At 36.3% G+C, this 23,854-nt stretch overlaps 1 protein-coding gene across 1 annotated transcript; it reads right to left on the bottom strand.

Moving 5' to 3' along the window:
- Positions 1-2,039: 2,039 nt before the first annotated feature.
- On the bottom strand, positions 2,040-8,057 carry LOC113909864 (olfactory receptor 4K5). The gene is made up of 2 exons (XM_027571485.2): positions 7,158-8,057; positions 2,040-2,057 (listed from the first exon to the last, which is right to left on the bottom strand). Exons 1-2 carry the CDS (start codon positions 8,055-8,057, stop codon positions 2,040-2,042), a joined length of 918 nt encoding a protein of 305 aa, XP_027427286.2.
- Between the last annotated feature and the right edge of the window lie 15,797 nt (positions 8,058-23,854).

Here is a 23,854-nt window from a genome sequence, read left to right as displayed (position 1 = left end):
CTCTGCCTGCCACTCCCCGTGCTTGTGCCTCTCTGTCCGTCTCTCTGACCAATAAATAAAATCTTTTAAAAAAGAAAAAAGAAAATATTTATTTTTAAGAAAATTTTATTTTATTTTATTTTATTATTATTTTTTTTTTAGTTTTAAGAGTCTGACAAAATTACAGTCCTAGGATAATTGAGAGGAACTGCAGGTAGGGAAGGAAAACCCATATCTAGAGTAGGAGTCCATCTCAATAAGAACAATTCACTGCCCCCCACATGGAAGAAGCGGTGTGATATAATTGACTTGCCACTGAATGGATATGTCTCACTGGGGAATGGCATCATATCAGGTTTTCAGGTTCAGTCCCTTCTTCTGATCAAGTGTTCAGGAGCAGTAGCAGTACCTAGGAGACTAACCTTAATAAAAGGGATTCCATGGCTTTGGTCTCAGATGGACACTGATGTGACAGATAAAAATCCACACACTTTGTGCCTACTCACATAGATCTATCCTCACTTTTCTCTGCCACATATTCCAATTTTGATCTTTCAAGACATCTACCAAACCAGCAAAACTATTTTTCACTGTCCAGGAATTCATATTTATTTTTACTTAGAACCAATTTTCCATCCCAAATTTAATAATTGAGTGAAATATTTATGGCTCTTCCCAGTAATAGAATTTACCCTCAGCAGTTTCCATTAGTCATCTGAGTGGGCAAGAATGCAGCAGTTGTCCATTTTTTGGCTTGCCTTGAGACATAGAATCAAACCATTTATGGAAAACCTTCTATGAGACCATAAAGTTGACCTGAAGTAAAGGTATGAATTCAACAGAAGTAGGTAGTATAGAATTCTGGACTACTCAAGGGTGCTGGTTACTTGGGCTTTTATACCTGTTTCAGCCTGATCCCAGAGGTACCAGTTGCAATATATGATGGCTTACCGCTGTGACAGCTAGAAATTATGACTTGTTGATACTTGGTTCATGATGAGCGGTGCTAGTCACATAGTTACTTGAAAACCCATGGTCACTGTCACTAGAAAACTCAGTCTCTGGGTAGGGCCCTGCAGCATCCTAGCATTTGCTTTTCAACAAGTGTGTAGTTCTCTGCTGGAGGATGCAGGGCTTCTTTTCTAGGATCCTAGGAGTTAGCATTGTCATTCTTCTAAGTGATTTTGCCAAAGAATCTACACAGTGTTCTTATTTATTATCCCTACCTCTATTTCACTGGTTTTCCTGGTTTGTATAGTGTGAAGAGCAAGGGAAGCTTGCACTCAAGACCGGACTTGGTACAAAAGATTCATTGGAAACTGGAAACCTGTGTGACTCAGTCTAAAATTGTGTCAAAGACGTGTTTACAAGGCAGCTTTATGCTGCCTCCAAAATTCAGTGAGCCTGTTTAAGCACTGTGTCTCTTTCTCAGTGGTAAGGAGTACAAAACAAAGTTACGTGTCTTTTATGTTATGAGGGGATTATGTATCATGCCCCAGAATATTCAAACCCTTAAAACCTGAATGACTTGGCAGATGCCTGAAATGTTAGGGATTATCTCTTACCCTCTTTTATGTCATTTCTGCTTAAAGGTCCAGTCACTATGTGCTTTAAATGTAGCGGACTAGTATGATGATGTATAGATTACCAGGACCATTAAGTTTCCTAAGGACTATATTGTGACAAAGTAGGAGAGCCAATATAGAAATGGGTCAACTGCAAATGTTTCAGAGGGTGAGGGAGTGACTGATTTTTTTTTCTTTAATTGTGAAAACTCTATCACAAGATAGAGTTGAGAGGTTTTCTTCATTGACATTTCAGTTACTTTGTGACATCCTTCATGTATTTGGTCCCGATATAGTTTGGAATTTCAAGATACTGAAAGTACAGCATATTAGATGGCAAGGATCTTCTCCAAAGGAAAGTATTTATGATGAAATATAATTTTGTCAAAAAAAAAGTAAAAATACCTATGGTGAAATACTGTATCTTGACTCTGCTGTCAGAGTCTTCTCCCTTTTCGGTCTTCTAAAGACCATCATGAAATGCCTTGTAGTCATTTAATGTTTCTCCTGGAGGTTTCTGCTACTGTGTGTTTTTGGAAATTATACTACTAACACTTTTCTTTTACCCTATGGCGAACTTGAATTATTTCCAGTTATTTCTATTTTAATGGAACTAAAGCTTCTTCGCTTTTTATCCTAAGCTAGCATCTTGAGGTACACTTTCCACTGGCCATATTGTCTTCTCTCTCTAGAGTCTGTTCCATCACTTCAGCTCCTTTATTCTCTGAGCTATGCATTAAGTTTCTGTTCCTTCTCTGAAGTGTTACTCATCTACTACTTCTGCTATATGTATTAGCTCATACATATAGCAGAAGTAATTTAACTCTGAAAGATGAGGGAACAAACAAGTCTGCCCTGGCTTTTGGTACCACATCTACTTTTTAAAAATAATCACATTATGAAAAACACTTTAGGAATATGTTCATCTGCCATAGACAAAGTCCCTGTTCTTGTGGAGTTTACTTCTGTGAGGGGGAACCGTATTAATTAAATGAGGATGTGGGTGAGTGTGGTGTTATGAGTAGAGAGCCAAGAGCCTTATTAATCGGGTTAATGAGGATTCTTTTTCCTTTTGTCCTAAGAGTAATGGATAGGAATTGAAAGATTTTAAGGAGGGGACCTGATCAAAAGCAAGTAATCTACTCAAGAGCACATAATAATAATATAGTCTGTGCTTGGATTGGACAAGTCTTTTGACAAGCAGTGCAAAAGTTATTTTCAAATTTCTAAAATGTGCTTTTCTTATTTCCCCATTTTTATGCAGTTAAATTTATGTCTCTGTCAGTTTCTCAGTGGTATAGGAAAAGTGAACCAGACAGAAAAAAAAAGAGTATTTCAAATTATCATTTAAAAATACCTGTATGAAAAAAAATTATTACCAAACTATATTAAGATTTGTTTTAAACAAAATATAACATTGGATTCTACTGCGCTTAATGTTTCAATTCCAGCTGAAATATATTGCTAGTTACCTTGAATAGTTGATAGAAAGTAAATTAAAAATGCACTGGTTTTAGTATTATGAATGTCTCTGTTTTATTGGAACTAGAGTAATCTGAAGTATTTTACGAAAAAAAGTTTGTTGAAGTCTATGAACTCTTGGCTTTATATTTTGTTTGTTTTTATCATTGAATGTATGACACACAAATGCAATAACACAGAGTGGTGCTGCTTCTGCCTTGGCAGTGGTCTTAAGACCTGCAGGGTAAAGATAACAAGCAGATTTATATTTTCAAATGGAAAGTTCTTCAGTAGGATCTTTTCATGAAAAAGGGGACTGATGATTAAAACTTTAATACAAACTTTAAGGATTCAGTGTTCCATACACTTGAATTCTCCATTTTCCCTCATTACAGAGCACTCTACAAGGTTTCCTATCACATTAAAAAAAAATCCATCAATGGGGAGAAACAAACGAACAAAAACAAAAACAAACCTTTGCTATGGACATAGTCATACTGGCTTGGAGCAGACAATGAAATTTTATTTATTTTATTTTTTTAAGTTAGTAAATACTTCATTTGTTGTCTTACAAGAAAAAAATTTAAATAGTTTGCAAATGATATCATACACTTCATAGATGCTAGGATTTTGCATATTTTGAAATATGTTGTGGATGAATTTCACTTCAGTGTATAAACAGATGAAACCGCTAACATTTTTTGCTTCAGCCAGCTCCTGAGTTTCCTCATAACATGTCATATTTTATGAACCACTTTTAGATGCTTCTGATTTTTCAATATCTTCTAAATACTTAAATGTTTCTCTGTCAGAGTGCCATCAGGAGACAGAAACTACACCGGTATTTTGAACAGGGAATATTAAATATGAAGACTTAGTAACTGGTAATAAAGATTATAAAAAAGGGATGAAAGAGAACTCCAAATAATGCGCTAGGGCTAAAGGACAGAACCCAAGGAAGGAATAAACTTGGAAGGGGGATCCCCTCCCCAAGGGTGAGTTTCAGAACTCTCTGGAGAGCTTATGAATAGGTTCCCTGGATAAGAACAAAGCCAGTCCACAGATGGAAGGAATGAGGAGCAGGAAATGAAATGCTAAGACTGGCAATAAAACTTGCTGGAGGATGAGTGCCACTGGATGGCCCATGGCAGCTGCACTGTAGGAGAAAGAAATTACGGACACTGGAAGTGGGAAGAAAAGCCTCTTTTTCTCTGTAGTGTTCATCCAGCATCCTCTCATGACGAAGGTGAAATGTTTTGAGTCCAGGTCTGGTATCACAAAGCACGCCAATGAAGGGTGGACTTGATGTCAAGAGACAACAAACTGAAAATCTATAGAGCTTCTTGTCAAGAAATACTCAAAGGAAAAAATATGATTCTTCTTTATAAAATGGAGAATTTTATTTTCAGCAACTTTCCTGCTCTTGTTACTCTTCTGATGAGAGGAAACTCCACACATTATTGTGATCATTGCTGTTTTTCCTGGCATGCATTAACTAGAAATTCTTCTAACAGCTCTGAAATTGTGTCTAAGAAAGTAGTTAATATTGTCAACATTCAAAATGTAGGACTTTAAATATACAGCTTGTCAAGAGATTGTACCAAGAATTAAGAATAAAATGTGTTTTTCTCTATTACAAGAAAAATTGCTGGCTTTCCAGGCACTCTTTGGAAGAACTTCACTGAAATATAAATAGCACTTCATCTGTTCTTGAAGGAGACCTTGCAAAAATAATTTGTTTGTTTGTAAGGAACATACGTGATGCCATGTGAAAAAAATCCAAAGAATTTGGGAAAATTTAGAGTTCTTTGACTCAAACAATTGCTCTTCTGTCAATATTAGCTATGAAAATTCAGACTCCATTTCTTGTTTTTCAAAGATTTGTTTATTTGACAGAGAGCACATGTGAGTGGGGGGAGGGGCAGCAGGAGAGGGAGAGAAGCAGACTCCAGGCTGAGCTGGATCTCAGGACTCTGAGATCTTGACCTGAGCCAAAATCAAGAGTGTGACACTTAACCGACTCAGCCATGCAGGTGCCCCCAGACTCCATTTCTTAATACTCACTATATTTCAAGGATTCCAGTAAGATAAAAGTTTAAGATTAATTCAGTATCATAGACAACATATACTTTCCCCTGTTAAAGATCATTCTACAGTCATTTTTTTTAACTGAAAACCAGAAATCAGTTTCTGAAGTAAAATATTAATGTATATTCAATCTTATATTTAAGTGTTTATGCTGTTGTTTGGGAAGGAGAGCTATGATGTTTATCATATTTTCAAAAGAATCTCATAGTCAAAGAATGTCATGAGTACCTGAGTAGCTAGTAACTGGTACAGTTAACCAGATTACATACTTTCTGAATTTCTTAACACAGTCATTCTCATTGTTTACTATATTTAACATAACATTTTTACAAAATACCTAACAAGAAGGCTCAGTTTCGTATTAGGGTAAGAATGAAATTAATAAGCTTTTTAATGAGTTCTGCCTCCCTAATACTTTGGCACTATAGGCTGATTAAGAGAAAATCATACAGTACATATCCTTTATTCAAAAAGAAGGGGAATAGTAAGGCTGGACCTCATTCCCTGAGTAGAATACAAGGCAGTCTGCATAGTATAGAGTCAGGAAACATTGGTAAGGTCTCTTCTCTCTGCCCCTGTTTCAGATCTAAGCTGCTAGCTCTCCCCTCTCGCTACTGATTGAATTGTATCCTAAAATTAGAAAGAAATGAATGTGTATATATTCCTGGAAGAAGTAGCTGATGGATTTAAATTTACACTGAAGTGTAAATTACTGTTATGCTACCCTTACGGGAAGGTAAGCTTTGAGAGTAGAAAAGAGCAAAAAATATCAGGTCTCAGAAGAACTAGAAAGCTATGGAGAAAGAAAAGATTGAGTGGGGTGGGAGAAGAGGAAATTCCCAAGGTTTTTTCAATATTTTACTTAATGATGTTTTATTACAGTTGGGTTCAGAAAAGATGAGATGGAATTGGGAAGGTAAGAAGGCAAGCAACAAAAAACAAAACTAGTGTTTTCATCCTCAGCATAAAGGAGAGAATAATATTTATGTTTGTCTAATTCCCTTTTATGAATTGAGGAGTTCTGGCAAATAAAAACTACTAATGAATCATTGAACACTACACCAAAACCTAATGATATACTCTATGTTGGCTAATTGAATTTAAATTAAAAAATATAAAAATAAAATTTGAGAAGCATCAAAAAAAAAAAAACCTTAAAAACCTTAATCAACATTTAAATCCCCTAGTGGTCCCTAGAGTTCAAGGTAGAGATCCAGAGATCCTTCAGGGTCCAGGTTGCAGTTGGATTGTATGTTTATCATTGGTTCATTGTCACTAAGAACTCCATGTTTGGTCCAAATGCAAAGACTGTTGCGTAGCTACTTATAGCATAGACTAAAAAGTCAGTGTTTTCAGAGGAAACTGAAATTACCTTAACTGATCATAGAAAAACCATTAACTGAAAGAGTTGAAATGCAAGCTCCTGATGATGTATAATTCATTTTAAAGCATTGTTAGTTATTGGGAAACAATATGGGATAGGCATAATTGATGTTAGGGGAGGGATTTCATAATAAAAATCTCCACTTAAGTCTACACACTTAAATCAGTGGAATGGCTATCTTCTGACTGGGAAAATTCAGTTTCACATTCTCAAATATTATTCATCTATATAGATTTTCAGGCATATAAATAGGAAACTCCTAAGATCAGGAAAAATGTCTAAATTTATGCTTATCAAAGAATCAGGTACTCCTTTTTTTTCCCTACCATATTCATATTTACCTGCAACTAAAGCAGTGAAAGTATTGATACTATCCACATATAGTCATTCTCTTATTTTATTTCCAGAACCAGTAATCATGATATATTTTTCCATATTTTTTGATATTTAGCTTTTGCTTAGGACATACCTGGCAAGGGACTAGTTAATATCCATTAGATACTGTCTATATCATCTTCTTCATCACTTCGACCATAGTTGAGATATGCCACAAGAACACATTGAAAATATTTATAGAATCAATTTGAGGAATTTGAAGGAATTGTGTCTTAATAAAAGGAATTCCTCACTACTAGTGGAATTTCAGAAATCTTCTTGGGCCTCAGGTAATAGGTCATAATCTTCCTCATGGCAGCCTTCATATCCCTGTTCCTTAGTGTGTAAATAATGGGGTTTAGAATGGGGGTGAAAACGGTGTAAAATATGGCAAGAAGTTTATCCACAGGGTAAGTAGTAAAGGGCCACACATAGATAAAGATGCAAGGTCCAAAGAACAATATTACTACGGTGATATGGGCAGCCAGTGTAGAAAATGCCTTGGCCATTGCAGCAGAAGACTTAAACCAGACAGTGACAAGAACAATGACGTAAGAGCCAACCAAGAGAGAGAAAGTACTTAGGGAAAGGATTCCACTATTGACTACGACTAGTACTTCAATGATGTAAGAGTCCAGGCAGGCAAGTTTGGTCACTCGAGGAAGGTCACAAAAAAAGCTGTCTACTACATTGGGTCCACAAAAAGGCAGGTTCACAGTAAATGACAACTGGCTTAATGTGTGCACCAAGCCCACAGTCCAGGAGACCATTACCAGGACAGTGCATGTCCTTCGACTCATGATGACTACATAGTGTAGGGGTTTGCATATGGCTACGTATCTGTCATAGGCCATGGAGACAAGTAGTGCCATCTCTCCTCCAGTAAAAAGGTGAACGAAGAATATCTGGGTAATGCAGCTACTGAAGGAGATGGTCTTATGTTCACTCAGAAAATCTGCAATCATTTTAGGGGTAGCAAAAGAAGCCTGACAGATGTCCACAAAGGAGAGATTTCCCAGGAGGAAGTACATGGGGGAGTGCAGGCTGTTGTCAGAAGTTACTGCGATGATAATAAGAAGGTTTCCCAGCACAATGACCACATATAACACAGAGAAGAAAACAAAAAAGAAAAGCTGCAGCTCCTGAGAACTAGAGAGTCCCAGCAATACAAATTCAGACACCACTGAAGAATTGACCTTATCCATGGATCCAGGCTGCAGGCGGGCTCTGCAACAATCCTGAGTGAGGGGAAATAGGAAGGGATCAGAATTCTGAACCACAGATTTGTAATGCAAAGGATTCTGAGATCCCAGATATAATGTGTATTTGCTGAATAAGAAATGCTGAAGAGATCATAATAATATATCTGGAGAGTAGGAAGGAGCTCCCTCCCTCCCTCCCTTCCTTCCTTCCTTCCTTCCTTCCTTCCTTCCTTCCTTCCTTCTGGTGAGAACTAAGATCCACTTTCTTAGCAAATTTCAAGTATATAATATGGTATTCCTAGCTAAAGTCACCATTCTGTACACTAGATCTGTGGAACTTATTCACCTTGCATCTGAAACTTTGTATCATTTGATCAACATAGCCATTCATGTAGATGGATGTTGAAGGGGAGCAGAATATAGCATCCCAAAATATACCACCTTGGCATATTGATTATTTTGAATTAAAGTTACTTGAGAAACAGAAGTGCAAGAAGAACACTCTAAGCCTCCTTTGTTCCCCTGAAAGTGAGAGATAAATGTCCCATGTGAAAGGTACCCTCCCTATACCAAGAGGATAGAAGGCATCCTTATCACCAGACGTAGGGAGTTTAGGGCTGAGAAGGCTATATAAACAACTATTATTACTTCTTCACTAATTTAATACCTCAATCCTAAACCCCTTTATCTTGTCAGTTTTTCACAAATGTGTTGTTTCTTTGTCTAAAAGGTATAAAAGCTTCCTGCTTTGGTCACTTGTGTGAGTCTCATATTTTTTTATGGGATTCCTGTGCAAAAAAAATTAAATTCCCTTTTCTCCTGTTAATCTCTCATATGTCAATTTAATTATTAGATCAGCTAAAAAAACCTAGAAGGGATCAACCCGGCAGTGTAATTACATTCCATACAGGGAAGCCCTCAAGTACAGAATCATTTCATGTACTCATTAGAATGTTCAGAGAAACACATTTGGTCCACATTTCAGATATACCTTTTGTGGACTCTGGAGTCAGAGCAAATAATTAAGAAGAAAAATTAAGTGAATTCATTAGCAATAACAAATCAGTATTTATTATAATCGTGTAGAAAAGAGCAAAAATTGAGAAGATTCTGAAATATACTGTAGATTATATTATTTCCTTATTCTGTGTGTGATTCTTTTTTGTTTCCACATTTCTAAAATAAAGTTATTCTTCCTCAGGTTTATGGATTTATTATGTAAAATGAACTCTACCTAATGGAAATGTTTATTGTATAAATATATTATATATAAATTAACAAATGTGGTAGATTTTTTAGTGATAAATAATAATTTTAAAATATAAAAAAAATGGAAAAGAAAGCTTGGATTTGTTGAAACCTTGCTAAGCAGCATCAGTTGAGTTAGATGTTTGTGTTTATGTTACATCAAGTGATCTGTACAACAGACCTGAGGGTGAAGGCATTATTATTCCAGACCTACAGAGGAGAAAACCAAGGATCAGATAAATTTAGTAATCTCCAAGCCATTTATGTAAATTAATTGAATTTCCCCATAATATTACATGGTAAACACAATCCCATTTTGCAGTAAGAAATCAGAGTAACAGAGATGATAAGTAACTTCTCTAGAGTTACATACCTGGAAAGTCAAGGAACTAGAACTTGAACCCAGACGTTTGACTTCAGGGCTAGCTCTCTCTGAGGCTACATTCTATAGCTTTAGATCTGAATGATGTGAAACCCATACCATTTACACTGTGCTACAATTGAATAGTTCCTCAATATATGCTTTTGGTTCTTATCTTTCCACCAACTATGAAGTATTGGTTCGTCATTTAAGCCAAGTTTTTCAACCTAGGCACTATTGACATTTGGGGTTGGATAATTCTTTCTTAGGAAGACTTGTGCACTGTAAAATGTTTAGTAGCATCCCTTGTCTTGCCCACTAGATGCCAATAGCACTCACCTCCCTGTTGTGACAATCAAAATGTATCTAAGACATTGCAAAGTATCAGGGAGGGCAGGGGTCACCTTGAGTTTAGAAGCTCTGAGTTAAGCCATCTTTAGCTTGCATTTTTTAGTCTCTCCCACTGTCATTTAATCTTTGTATCTACTGACAAAGGACTCAGTCTGACTCATTCAAAAATAAGCAAAAAAAAAAAAATTTCCTAATTCTTCTACCTTGAGTTGCTTTTCTACCTACTCAGACCTTACCACACTCAATTATGTCTTTTGCTACCACAATAAGGAAAACTTTTTTTATCAAAGGCTATCTTCTGGTTGGGAAAGACCTGGTTATGATAGCTAATTTTGTTTTAAGTGAAACAACTCCTGGTAATCCTCTTGAAATTTTTATATTATCTACTTTAATTAATGTTATTAATTTATTATTATTTATATTATTATTCCTTCATCTAGGCACTGCCCCTTATGAATAAATTTCCACTGAGGACCTAGCCTAAGTTTCCAGATTTGTTCCTTCCCCTTCTGCACACCTTGTACTCTTTCTCTCTTACTTTATGTTCTCATTAGTCTCTCTTCTCTTTTTTCCCTCTCTTCCTTGGGCATTCCATTCACTACTGTGTGATGACTTCAAATTTTGCAGCACCATTTCTCACTATACTCCAGTAATCTAAACATGTTTCTGACAGTTTACTGGATGTGAATATTATACAGCTGTCTCAGACCACAGCTCACAATTTCTCTCCTCAGGTCAGCTCTTTTTCCCTTTAAACTTTTCTTCACCATGTAACTGTCCCTATTATTCTTCCAGGTTGTAAACTTACTTTTTCCTGGATCTCATTCTCCCACTTGTAACATCTCATCACTCCTTGAAGTAAAATAGTAAAATTTAAAGTCCTTAGCATGACAGCCAAGCATATAATATGGTCTGGTTTTACTTCTACCCCTTGCTACTCTCTAGACATAACCAGACTATTCAACATTTATTAACTAGTAGACATTTTCATTTTCTGATGCCCTTCATAGATAATCTATTCCAGTGCAAATGCCATCTCCTCTAAAAGCCTTTTGAGGCTTAAGTTGAAATTTCTCTTTACTAATGTTGCTGTATCACTTTGCCTGTATGTAGATTATGGGTACTTCCAAAGTAAGAGTTTTTGTATAAATCTTCTTCTGCCATATTCGGTGTTCCTTGTATTCTCATGCCTCTTATGTATCTTTCACAGGACTTGGTATATAGATGTGCATGGAATATTTTTCACAAATGTGTTTTAGTGTTAACTGAAGTATATTTCACTTTATGTCTGTCATTTACTCAACCTTTTCACCTTCTAATCTGTGCATAGAGACCTTCCCAGTGATAGACCTCGAACTCTGCAAACCATTAGCCACTTACATAAACTTCATTTCTACATGGAACAAGAATATTTTATCCTTGTAATATAGTAATATAAGCTCATACTTAAGTCATTAAAATCCATGCCAGTAATCAAACCAGCAAAAGCAAAGGGGATAAAATAATCCTTTTGAATCATAGCATAGAGAAAATGGATTATTTGTTGTATTAAAAGTAAACCATATTTTGTTTACCAACTTTTTAAAAAGTAATAGAAGTAAGGTACTTAAAAGAGAAGAAATTTTCACTCTAATTCTATAAAATTCAGGAATTTTTTTCTGATCTACTTTAAGTGCATAGTAAGTAAAATAAATCATTAATGCAAAGATATACAGCTACAAGCCTATGACCTGAGTTTGGTATTTAACATTCCCATGATTTTTTTTATTATGTTACGTTAATCACCATACATTAATTACATCATTAGTTTTTGATATAATGTTCCATGATTCGTTGTTTACGTATAACACCCAGTGATCCCATGATTTTTTAAAAGAGCTTTACTGCATAGGCATATGTCCACAAAGAAATATATAGCCTTGATTTGCATTTTTATTTAGTTTCTTTAGCTATAGGTAAGAGTGTCAAAATGCATTTTTTAAGTACAGAGTTTGTCATAATCTTCAAAGAGTAGCTCCACCTCTGCACATAATTTCTGACAAATTCTCTAAATCATGCTAAGACACATGGACATCCTCAATTTGATTCACTTATTTTGACTTCTAATACATTTTTCTCCCATTTATAGATCTCCTATAAGTTAGAGTGTAATAATTGAATATGTAACTGGACACAATCTATTTCTACTGTATTTCTTTTTTAAATATAGCCTACCTGATATAATGCAAGTCGAGATGTAAATTTAATTCTTCAGTTTTTCTGTTGTGGGGTTACTCTCTTTCAAGTAGTGACATTTATAGATGCTTTTTTTACTTTTGTCAAATTGGAGTAGTAGCATGGTTTTATCTAATTGATCAATTGAAGCTTTGGAGAGCTAGTAATAGATGTACAAATCTCATCTTCCAGTGGGGATTATTATTAATATCTTCTACTACATATTCCCAGTGGAACAAAGTAAGTAACATCCACATTGTTGACAATTACAAAAAGGACCATAGGAGAAAAAGGCAGGGTCATTTAACCCTTGGACAATATGTTCTATGAATTCTATATAATTGAGTTTCCCTAGCTACTCTAGGAAAAATGTGTGGAAGAGTACATTCTTCTTGCCTAAATGAGAAATGCTGTGGCTTTTTTTTATTATGTTAATCACCATACATTACATCCTTAGTTTTTTTTATTACGTTATGTTAATCACCATATATTACATCATTAGTTTTTGATGTAGTTTTCCATGATTCATTGTTTGTGTATAACACCCAGTGCTCCATGCAGAATGTGCCCTCTTTAATACCCATCACCAGGCTAACCCATCCCCTCACCCCCCTCCCCTCTACAACCCTCAGTTTGTTTTTCAGAGTCCATTGTCTCTCATGGTTCATCTCCCCCTCCAATTTACCCCCTTCATTCTTCCCCTCCTGCTATCTTCTTCTTCTTCTTTTTTTTTTTTTAGCAATAATGTATTATTTGTTTCAGAAGTACAGGTCTGTGATTCAACAGTCTTGCACAATTCACAGCACTCACCATAGCACATACCCTCCCCAATGTCTGTCACCCAGCCACCCCATCCCTCCCACCCCCCACCACTCCAGCCACACTCAGTTTGTTTCCTGAGACTAAGAATTCTTCATATCAGTGAGGTCATATGATACATGTGTTTCTCTGATTGACTTATTTCGCTCAGCTAACACTCTCCAGTTCCATCCACGTCGTTGCAAATGGCAAGATCTCATTCCTTTTGATGGCTGCATAATATTCCACTGTATATATACTACCTCTTCTTTATCCATTCATCTGTCAGTGGACATCTTGGCTCTATCCATAGTTTGGATTTTGTGGACATTGCTGCTATAAACATTGGGGTGCATGTACCCCTTCGGATCCCTACATTTGTATCTTTGGGGTAAATACCCAGTAGTGCAATTGCTGGGTCATATGTTAGCTCAATTTTCAACTTTTTGAAGAACCTCCATACTGTTTTCCAGAGTGGCTGCACTGGCTTGCATTCCCACCAACAGTGTAGGAGGGTTCCCCTTTCTCCGCGCCCCTGCCAACATCTGTCATTTCCTGACTTGTTAATTCTAGCCATTCTGACTGGTGTGAGGTGATATTTCATTGAGGTTTTGATTTGGATTTCCCTGATGCCGAGCGATGTTGAGCACTTTTTCATGTGTCTGTTGGCCGTTTGGATGTCTTCTTTGGAAAAATGTCTGTTCATGTCTTCTGCCATTTCTTGATTGGATCATTTGTTCTTTGGGTGTTGAGTTTAAGAATTTCTTTATAGGTTTTGGATACTAGCCCTTTATCTGATATGTCATTTGCAAATATCTTCTCCCATTCTTTCGGTTGTCTTTTGGTTTTGTTGACCGTTTCTTTTGCTATGCAAAAGCTTTTTATCTTGATGAGGTCCCAATAGTTCATTTTTGCCCTTGCTTCCCTTGCCTTTGGCGATGTTTCTAGGAAGAAGTTGTTGCGGCTGAGGTCGAAGAGGTTGCTGCCTGTGTTCTCCTTGAGGATTTTGATGGACTCCTGTCTCACGTTTAGGTCTTTAAACCATTTTGAGTCTATTTTTGTGTGTGGTGTAAGGAAATGGTCCACTTTCATTCTTCTGCATGTGGCTGTCCAATTTTCCCAACACCATTTGTTGAAGAGACTGTCTTTTGTTCATTGGACATTCTTTCCCACTTTGTCGAAGATTAGTTGACCATAGAGTTGAGCGTCCATTTCTGGGCTCTCGATTCTGTTCCATTGATCTATGTGTGTTTTTGTGCCAGTACCATACTGTCTTGATGATGACAGCTTTGTAATAGAGCTGGAAGTGCATAATTGTGATGCTGCCAGCTTTGCTTTTCTTTTTAACATTCCTCTGGCTATTCGGGGTCTTTTCTGGTTCCATAAAAATTTTAGGATTATTTGTTCCATTTCTTTGAAAAAAGTGGATGGTATTTTGGTGGAGATTGCATTGAATGTGTAGATTGCTCTAGGTAGCATTGACCTCTTCACAATGTTTGTTCTTCCAATCCATGAGCATGGAACATTTTTCCATTTCTTTGCGTCTTCCTCAATTTCTTTCAGGAGTATTTTATAGTTTTCTGAGTACAGATTGTTTGCATCATGCTTTGGCTTTAATGGAAGGACATGCTGTGTCCTTGCTACTTGAACATGTGGTGACTATGGAGGAAAGGGTAACTGATTAGGACTTAGAGAACATGGGTTCTTGTTCTCAGTTCTGTCAAAAACTAAGAGTAAGTTATTGGACAAAGACTCAATTCTCTGAGTCTCAGTGTACCCTTGTGTAAAATAATTTTAAATATTTCAAGTATATTGAAAATAAAGAGAACTATTAATTTAATGCCTTTGTTTACAATATTCAGCTTTGCAAAATTTTAATGTTTTGCCATATTTCCTTTATTTTTATTAGAAATAAAACATTGTGAAAGGTATTAGAATATGCTACCCTAAAATAATGCCACTTTGGCATATGAATCATTTTGAGCTGAAGGCAACTGAGAAGAAGCAGATACAAGAAAAGCTCTCTGCCTTCTACCTATTTGCCTAAGAGCAGGACATAAATTTGCAACTGTGTCCCCCATCCCCTTTCCAACAGGAAGGACAGAAGTTAATCACCACAAACAAGTCTAGATCCTTTTCAGTCCAGAGAGGGCACCAAAGGAATCTATATAACAAAACTTACTAAAAGGCTAGTGACTTTATCTTTTATTAGTTCCTTCATGTCTTTGCCTTTCCACAATTTGCTGCCACGGAAACTCAGAGAACTTGACTTTGTCTTGTCACTTCTTTAAAATTTATAGTTCTAAACTGAGGGCTGATGGAGGTGGGAGGGGGATGGACTAAATGGGTGGTGGGCATTAAGGAGGGCATTTGTCGTGTTGTGCATGGATGTTGTATGTAAGTGACAAATCCCTGAATTCTCCTGAAAACAATATTACACTAGAATTTAAATAAAAATTTGACAAAAAATAAAATGTATAGATCTTTTAAAATGCTGTTTAAGACCAAGCTCTAACCACTTTTGAGTTACTCCCTATGAATGTGCAATGCACATGTTAATAATTCTTGCATGTTTTTCTTTTGTTTATCTGTCTTTTGTTAGTTTAAGGTAAGGGACTCTAGCCAATAAACCTAGGATGGGTAGAGGGAAAAATGATTTTTTTCCTCTCCTACAGTTATTAATTGGAGTATCTTATATAGCAGCACAAACCAGTTTTTCAGAGTTAACCTGAGTTTGATATTTAACCTTCCCATGACTTTTTTTTTAATAGTTTTACTCACAGGGATGTATCCACAAAGAAATACATAACCTGGATTTGCATATTTTTTAATTCTTTTGCAACTTGCTGTTTTCTACTAAATAATTTATTTGTGACAGTTATCAATAGTCATGTGTGTATAGTTTTAGTTCATTTTAAGGCTATAGTTTTCTTATTGTTGAATATATTGCTTACCTGTCATTTTTTGTGAATAGACACCCAGCTTGTTTCCAGTTCTTGGTATTATAAACAATGTTAAAATGAACATTTGTGTGAATAAATATGTGCTAATCGTTCTCCAGAATGTATTCCTAGCAGAATAATTGCTAAGTCATAAAGGATACAAATCTTCAACATTACTAGATGTTTCCAAATTATCCTACAAAATGGTTTCACACATTTGCACTTAGTTTTATTTATCTATATATTGCTTCTCAGCTCTGAATTCAGCCTTTATTATATGTCCTGTGATGAGAATTCCTTTAAGTATTTCTCCTTTAAAGTGACCATGATATTAACCTTTCTCAGGAGGGACCTAGAGGCACACTGCAAGATGAGGAGACTCTCCTACGAGTTCAGGCATGGGCTGGGGTCAGTGGTGTGTGTGAGGACATCCAGTGGACATCTAAGACATTGACCCAAAACGCAGTCCCTCTCTGACCTTGCAGACCCCATTCTGGTGATGACCTTTCCACAGCACTCTCTGCACAGAAAACAGGGCTCCCCACTCTGAAAGACTTTTGCCCATGCCAGAACCTAGAGGCCTTGTTCACCCATACCCTACCAGTTGCTGATTACCTGTTTCCCCACCTGCACAATAGGTGGGCTAACATTGCCCAGCAGTTTGAAACCAGCTCTCATCTGGCCAAACCAGTGAACTTTACTAAGCTGTGAGAGAAACCAAACTTTCTCCTTGAGTTTGAGCCCTTTTGAGATTATCCTTCTTTGGGCATACATAAAATATATTGATTTTTTTCCAATTAGTCACATGTTCACAGGTATATTATTGTGGTTATTATTGGATTTTCTGTGGTTATTAATGAGTTCTAACTTTTCTTCTGTGAAATGCCTATTTTTAACAGTGGTGGAAAGTATCAATAATGGTCTTTCTCATTCACAGAACCCAGAAGAACTTTGTTCAGTGAGAAGTATGCCCATCAAAAGAAGTGAACTAGATAACATGTCTAAGGTAAATTAAGTCTCAGTTCTCTCTTCTACTTGTATTTATTTTCACACTATGCTTTGTTTTTACTATGTTTCTTTTCTATTTCATTCTTGCCTTCTATTAAATGGATTGAGTTTTGTGTCACTTTTCTTTCCTTTACTAGTTTGAAAATCATTTATTTTTATTTCCTTCAGTGGCTACCCTCACAATTTTCACATGCATAATGAAGTCAATATTAATATCTTTTTCCCCTTTCATTAAGGTAGGAAGAAGTATTTTCTACCTCTTTGAGAGTAGAGTGATCTGTTTAGTCTATTATCTCTCTATTGTTCGAAATGAGGAATTTTTATTCTACATTTCAGTTCACTGATTCATTTGTCTCTTTCATTCTGCTGGTGAGCCCATCCATTGAATTTTTTTTATTTATATTTTATAATCATTAATAATCAATTACATTTTATTTATTTACATTTTTTAACATATTTGGTTCTTTTTTGTATCTTCTATTATTTGGTAAGACTGTAATCTGTTCTTTGTTGAGGTGTCGAATTTTTTATCATTTATTTTAAATGCATTCATAATTGCTCATTGAAGCATTTTTAGGATAGCTTCTTTAAAATCTGGATAATTCTAACACTGCTATCCCCTTGTTGTCGGCATCTACTGATTTTCTTTTTTCATTCAAGTTGAGATTTTTCTACTTTGTATGATTAATGATTTTTAATTGAAATCTCAACATTATGTGTATTATATTTTAAGACTCTGAACTTTATTTCAACTTTCTGTTTTAGTTGACTTATTTTTACATTTTTCTGACAGGTGAAAATGGAGGAACACACTTTGTTACTGCAAGGTGGGTGTAGAAGTTCTGTTTCCCAACTCTGCTCCCATCAGCACCCAAAGGGAGGTAAGGACACTTCTTGTTACTGCTGGGTGGGAAGGAAGCTCTAGACCTTTACTAGGCCTCCACTGATTTCCCTGGCTGGGAGGGATAGGATTGCCTATCCTATTGTCACTGCTGCTCACTTACACCATGGGAGGAGGTGCTGATTCCAGTCTGACAAAGGATGAAAGTTCACGTTCCATACTTGGCCTTCTCTGACACCTCTTCATGTAGGTGTGTGGGGGTGCTAGGGTAACTTGCTACATCTTGGCCAGCAATAGGAGCCTAGGCTACACATTTGGCCTTTGCTGGTGTAGGTGAGGTAGAACCAAAGATTCTTTTGTGGTGTTAGGCTGAAGTAGAAAAGTTGTTATATAAAATATTTTATCTTGCTAGGCAGCCCCTTTCCTGCTTGTTTGACTACAATGAACAGGCTTTTGTTGGGGCCTTTTTGATCTATTCTCATTAGTGTTCCTGAGTTGTTGGCATCTCTTCTGTCGTGTCATGTAATTTCTTGGGTCCCTATACAGTCTACCTTCTTCTCTCCAACTTTCAGAGTGTTACAATGTTTGTTTTATATATAAATCAGTTTATATAAATTAGTGATTATAATTATATTTAGCAGGAAGAATATGGAAAATTATGTCTACTCCTATTCCCAGGAAGAGAAGTCACTGGCTTTTCTTTTATGACAGCAATCTTTTCTCCCTTTATATTTGTTTTGGATGGTTAGTCATTTTGAATATATTTGCTTCATAATGTGCATCCAATAGATTTATTACTGATTTGAGATGAGAGTGGGAAGTTAGTCTGCTATTTGCTCAACTGACTGCTGTTCATTGTAGATAGGCTCCTTGTGTGTTTGTGAATTTGACTCAATTCAGTCAAGTTCAGCTGGACTTCATGTATCTAAACCCTGTGTGGCCAGTTTTAAGGATGCAACCATTCATAAAGGTTTTGGTCTTTGCTTTTTCAAACGACTCCTAAATTTCAATGACCCTTTGGGTTCCCAACAGCTAATGTCGATTTTTCAGTTTAAAGCTCTTCTGACTGTGCAGAGTATAAATACAGACTCCAAACTCATATGTGAGCAATCCCATGATTATAATTTCCAGGAGGAAGCAATTTTTCTATCCATAGGCTAGACCAGCGAAGATAATTTGGTCTTTTCCTTGTGCTGCATAGTACCCTCTTCTGTATACCTTTTAAGAGTCCCAGATCGAAAAGATCCAATTCTACCTCACACTCTTGCAAAACAAAATTTTCCCCTAATAGCCAAGCACACTGCCCATCATTTTCATGACCTGCAATCACTTTCTATCAGTTTTCCTCTCTCAAAGTATCTGTTTCAGATGCGATGAGCTCATTTATTTTAAAGAATGCATCTAGAATTCATAAGTATTTTTGTAAGAGTTACCTAAATTTCAATATTGTTAGTAGTAGAGGTATGATCTTATTTTTCTAATCTACAGATGTTCTGTGAGAATCAAATGAGATGATATAATGGTACAATTTATATGTTACATTGTGATCATTAAGTATGTTTGGCCTTCTCATTATCATCAATCCCACCATCATATGACACAGTCCTATATTAGTTTATTTTTTTTTAATTCTGTTTTTCACAAAGGAATCAACAGAAACTTGTGAAGTGGTAAAGTCATTAAGGGGAAAAATGAATCAAAAATTGTTTAAAACATACTTGGTACTAAGTCCTATTCCATACTGCCATTTCTTCTACACACTCTGTTTCAAAAATATTATTTGCCTTTGAGGTATGGTTTTTCTTTCAAATATTAGAAGTCATAAATTGAGGTTTTTTTGTATCATTTCTTCTCTTTGCTGATTATGATTGTGCTCGACTCACATAACTTGTATGACGCATGACTCTTAGTCTTCTAATTGGTGAAAGAGGAGTTAAACTGTAAGAATTAATATTAAATTTAAGTGTGAAATGTAGTCTTCCTTTAAAAGGTCAAAACAATTCTCTGTTTTTAGAGAGCTTTGAAAAAATATATTCTGAATTATGTTTTATTGATTGATATGGATTAGAGAGCATGAATGAGGTAGAGATAGGTGAGAATATATAGAGCACTGTTGATGAAAACCGTCTACTTATATAGGGAGCAATATCCATTTTTTGTGTAGTCATTGAAATTTGAATGTCAATTCTAAATTAAATACACTGATATAAAGAAACACTGTGGGTTTTAGTATTTGTAGCATGGTTAATGCAAATGTATGAATCTTACTTGGTTTCTCAGTTCAGATAATGAGTTCTGCAACATAATGTTTGCTCATTGGTCCCTATGTTTGGATACTTTGTTGTGAGACTTCAGATTGCAAAAAATACCATCCCTATATACAAAAAGAAATCCAATCTATTTAGTTTCTTAGTTCAGATAGAAATAGTTTGAATAGCAAAGATATAAGTGTGGGTGTCTGTATACAATTACAGAGAGACAGTGACAGAACAGTTTGGGGTATATAACCAGAAATGGTAAGAACATGGTAAAATTTATGATAATACCTACCTTTAATTTGTGATACCAGGTAAGATGATGCCTCGAGAATAACTGCAAATCAGTCACCATCCTGAAACTTTAAAATATGATTTAAATATTTTACATTTCTCTAGTATTTTGTACATTTTCATATTAAGTTGATTGGAAAAAGCATGGATTTGATAGACACATTTTTATTGTATTTTTTTATTTAATTTTTTATTATTATGTTAATCACCATATATCATTAGTTTTTGATGTAGTGTTCCATGATTCATTGTTTATGCATAACACCCAGTGCTCCATGTAGAACGTGCCCTCTTTAATACCCATCACCAGGTTAATGCATCCCCCCAACCCCCTCCCCTCTAGAAACCTCAGTTTGTTTTTCAGAGTCCATCATCTCTCATGGTTCGTCTCCCCCTCAGACTTACTCCTCTTCATTCTTCCCCTCCTGCTATCTTCTTCTTTCTTTTTCTTAACATATACTGCATTATTTGTATCAGAAGTACTGATCTGTGATTCCACAGTCTTGCACAATTCACAGCGCTCACCATAGCACATACCCTCCCCAATGTCTGTCACCCAGCCACCCCATCCCTCCTACCCCCCACCACTCCAGCAACTCTCAGTTTGTTTCCCGAGGTTAAAAATTCCTCATATCAGCCAGGTCATATGATACATGTCTTTCTATGATTGACTTATTTCACTCAGCATAACACCCTCCAGTTCCATCCACGTCGTTGTAAATGGCAAGATCTCATTCCTTTTGATGGCTGCATAATATTCCATTGTGTATAGATACCACATCTTTTTTATCCATTCACCTGTTGATGGATATCTTGTCTCTTTCCACAGTTTGGCTATTGTACACATTGCTGCTATAAACATTGGGGTGCACGTACCCCTTCGGATCCCTACATTTGTATCTTTGGGGTAAATACCGAGCAGTGCAATTGCTGGATCGTATGGTAGCTCTATTTTCAACCGTTTGAGGACCTCCATACTGTTTTCCAGAGTAGTTGCACCAGCTTGCATTCCCATCAACAGTGTAGGAGGATTCCCCTTTCTCCGCATCCCCGCCAACATCTGTCATTTCCTGACTTGTTAATTCTAGCCATTCTGACTGGTGTGCAGTGGTATCTCATTGAGGTATTGATTTGGATTTCCCTGATGGCGAGCGATGTTGAGCACTTTTTCATGTGTCTGTTGGCCATTTGGATGTCTTCTTTGGAAAAATGTCTGTTCATGTCTTCTGCCCATTTCTTGATTGGATTATTTGTTCTTTGGGTGTTGAGTTTGATAAGTTCTTTATAGATTTTGGATACTAGCCCTTTATCTGATATGTCATTGGCAAATATTTTCTCCCATTCTGTTGGTTGTCTTTTGATTTTGTGGACTGTTTCTTTTGCTGTGCAAAAGCTTTTTATCTTGATGAAATCCCAATAGTTCATTTTTGCCCTTGCTTCCCTTGCCTTTGGCGATGTTTCTAGGAAGAAGTTGTTGCGGCTGAGGTTGAAGAGGTTGCTACCTGTGTTCTCCTTTAGGATTTTGATGGACTCCTGTCTCACGTTTAGGTCTTTCAAACATTTTGAGTCTATTTTTGTGTGTGGTGTAAGGAAATGGTCCAGTTTCATTCTTCTGCATGTGGCTGTGCAATTTTCCCAACACCATTTGTTGAAGAGACTGTCTTTTTTCCATTGGACATTCTTTCCTGCTTTGTCAAAGATAAGTTGACCATACAGTTGAGGGTCCATTTCTGGGCTCTCGATTCTGTTCCATTGATCTATGTGTCTCTTTTTGTGACAGTACCATACTGTCTTGATGATGACAGCTTTGGAATAGAGCTGGAAGTCCGGAATTGTGATGCCGCCAGCTTTGCTTTTCTTTTTCAGTATTCCTCTGGCTATTCTGGGTCTCTTCTGGTTCCATACAAATTTTAGGATTATTTGTTCCATTTCTTTGAAAAAAGTGGATGGTATTTTGATGGGGATTGCATTGAATGTGTAGATTGCTCTAGGTAGCATTGACATCTTCACAATGTTGATTCTCCCAATCCATGAGCATGGAACGTTTTTCCATTTCTTTGTGTCTTCTTCAATTTCTTTCATGAGTATTTTATAGTTTTCTGAGTACAGATCCTTTGCCTCTTTGGTTAGATTTATTCCTAGGTATCTAATGGTTTTGGGTGCAATTGTAAATGGGATCGACTCCTTGATTTGTCTGTCTTCTGTCTTGTTGTTGGTGTATAGGAATGCCACTGATTTCTGTGCATTGATTTTATATCCTGCTACTTTACTGAATTCCTGGATGAGTTCTAGCAGTTTTGGAGTGGAGTCTTTTGGGTTTTCCACATACAGTATCATATCATCTGCAAAGAGTGAGAGTTTGACTTCTTCTTTGCCGATTTGGATGCCTTTGATTTCTTTTTGCTGTCTGATTGCTGTGGCTAGGACTTCTAATACTATGTTGAATAGCAGTGGTGAGAGTGGACATCCCTGCCGCGTTCCTGACCTTAGGGGAAAAGCTCTCAGCCTTTCCCTATTGAGAATGATATTCGCTGTAGGTTTTTCATAGATGGCTTTTATGATATTGAGGTATGTACCCTCTATCCCTATACTCTGAAGAGTTTTGATCAAGAAAGGATGTTGTACTTTGTCAAATGCTTTTTCTGCATCTATTGAGAGGATCATATGATTCTTGCTCTTTCTTTTGTTAATGTATTGTATCACGTTGATTGATTTGCAGTTGTTGAACCAACCTTGCAGCCCAGGGATAAATCCCACTTGGTCGTGGTGAATAATCCTTTTAATGTACTGTTGGATCCTATGGGCTAGTATTTTGGTGAGAATTTTAGCATCCATGTTCATCAAGGATATTGGTCTGTAATTCTTTTTGATGGGGTCTTTGTCTGGTTTTGGGATCAAGGTAATGGTGGCCTCATAAAATGAGTTTGGAAGTTGTCCTTCCATTTCTATTTTTTGGAACAGTTTCAGGAACATAGGTATTAATTCCTCTTTAAATGTTTGATAGAATTCCCTTGGGAAGCCATCTGGCCCTGGGCTTTTGTTTGTTGGGAGATTTTTGATGACTGCTTCAATTTCCTTAGTGGTTATAGGTCTGTTCAGGTTTTCTATTTCTTCCTGGTTCAGTTTTGGTAGTTGATACATCTCTAGGAATGCACCCATTTCTTCCAGGTTATCTAATTTGCTGGCATAAAGTTGCTCATAATATGTTCTTATAATTGTTTGTATTTTGTTGGTGTTGGTTGTGATCTCTCCTCTTTCATTCATGATTTTGTTGATTTGGGTCATTTCTCTTTTCTTTTTGATACGTCTGACCAGGGGTTTATCAATCTTGTTAATTCTTTCAAAGAACCCGCTCCTAGTTTCGTTGATCTGTTCTACTGTTCTTTTGGTTTCTAGTTCATTGATTTCTGCTCTGATCTTTATTATTTCTCTTCTCTTGCTGGGTTTAGACTTTATTTGCTGTTTTTTCTCTAGTTCCTTTAGGTGTA

The sequence above is a fragment of the Zalophus californianus genome, chromosome 6 (genome assembly GCF_009762305.2).
Source record: "Zalophus californianus isolate mZalCal1 chromosome 6, mZalCal1.pri.v2, whole genome shotgun sequence".
NCBI classification, from domain to species: Eukaryota; Metazoa; Chordata; class Mammalia; order Carnivora; family Otariidae; genus Zalophus; species Zalophus californianus.
The sequence above is the reverse complement of the archived record's forward strand: the minus strand, read 5'-3'. Positions and strand labels throughout refer to the sequence as shown.

Coding starts and splice junctions, on each gene's coding strand:
- LOC113909864 (XM_027571485.2), bottom strand. CDS start 8,057: ATGGATAAGGTCAATTCTTCAGTGGTGTCTGAATTTGTATTGCTGGGA.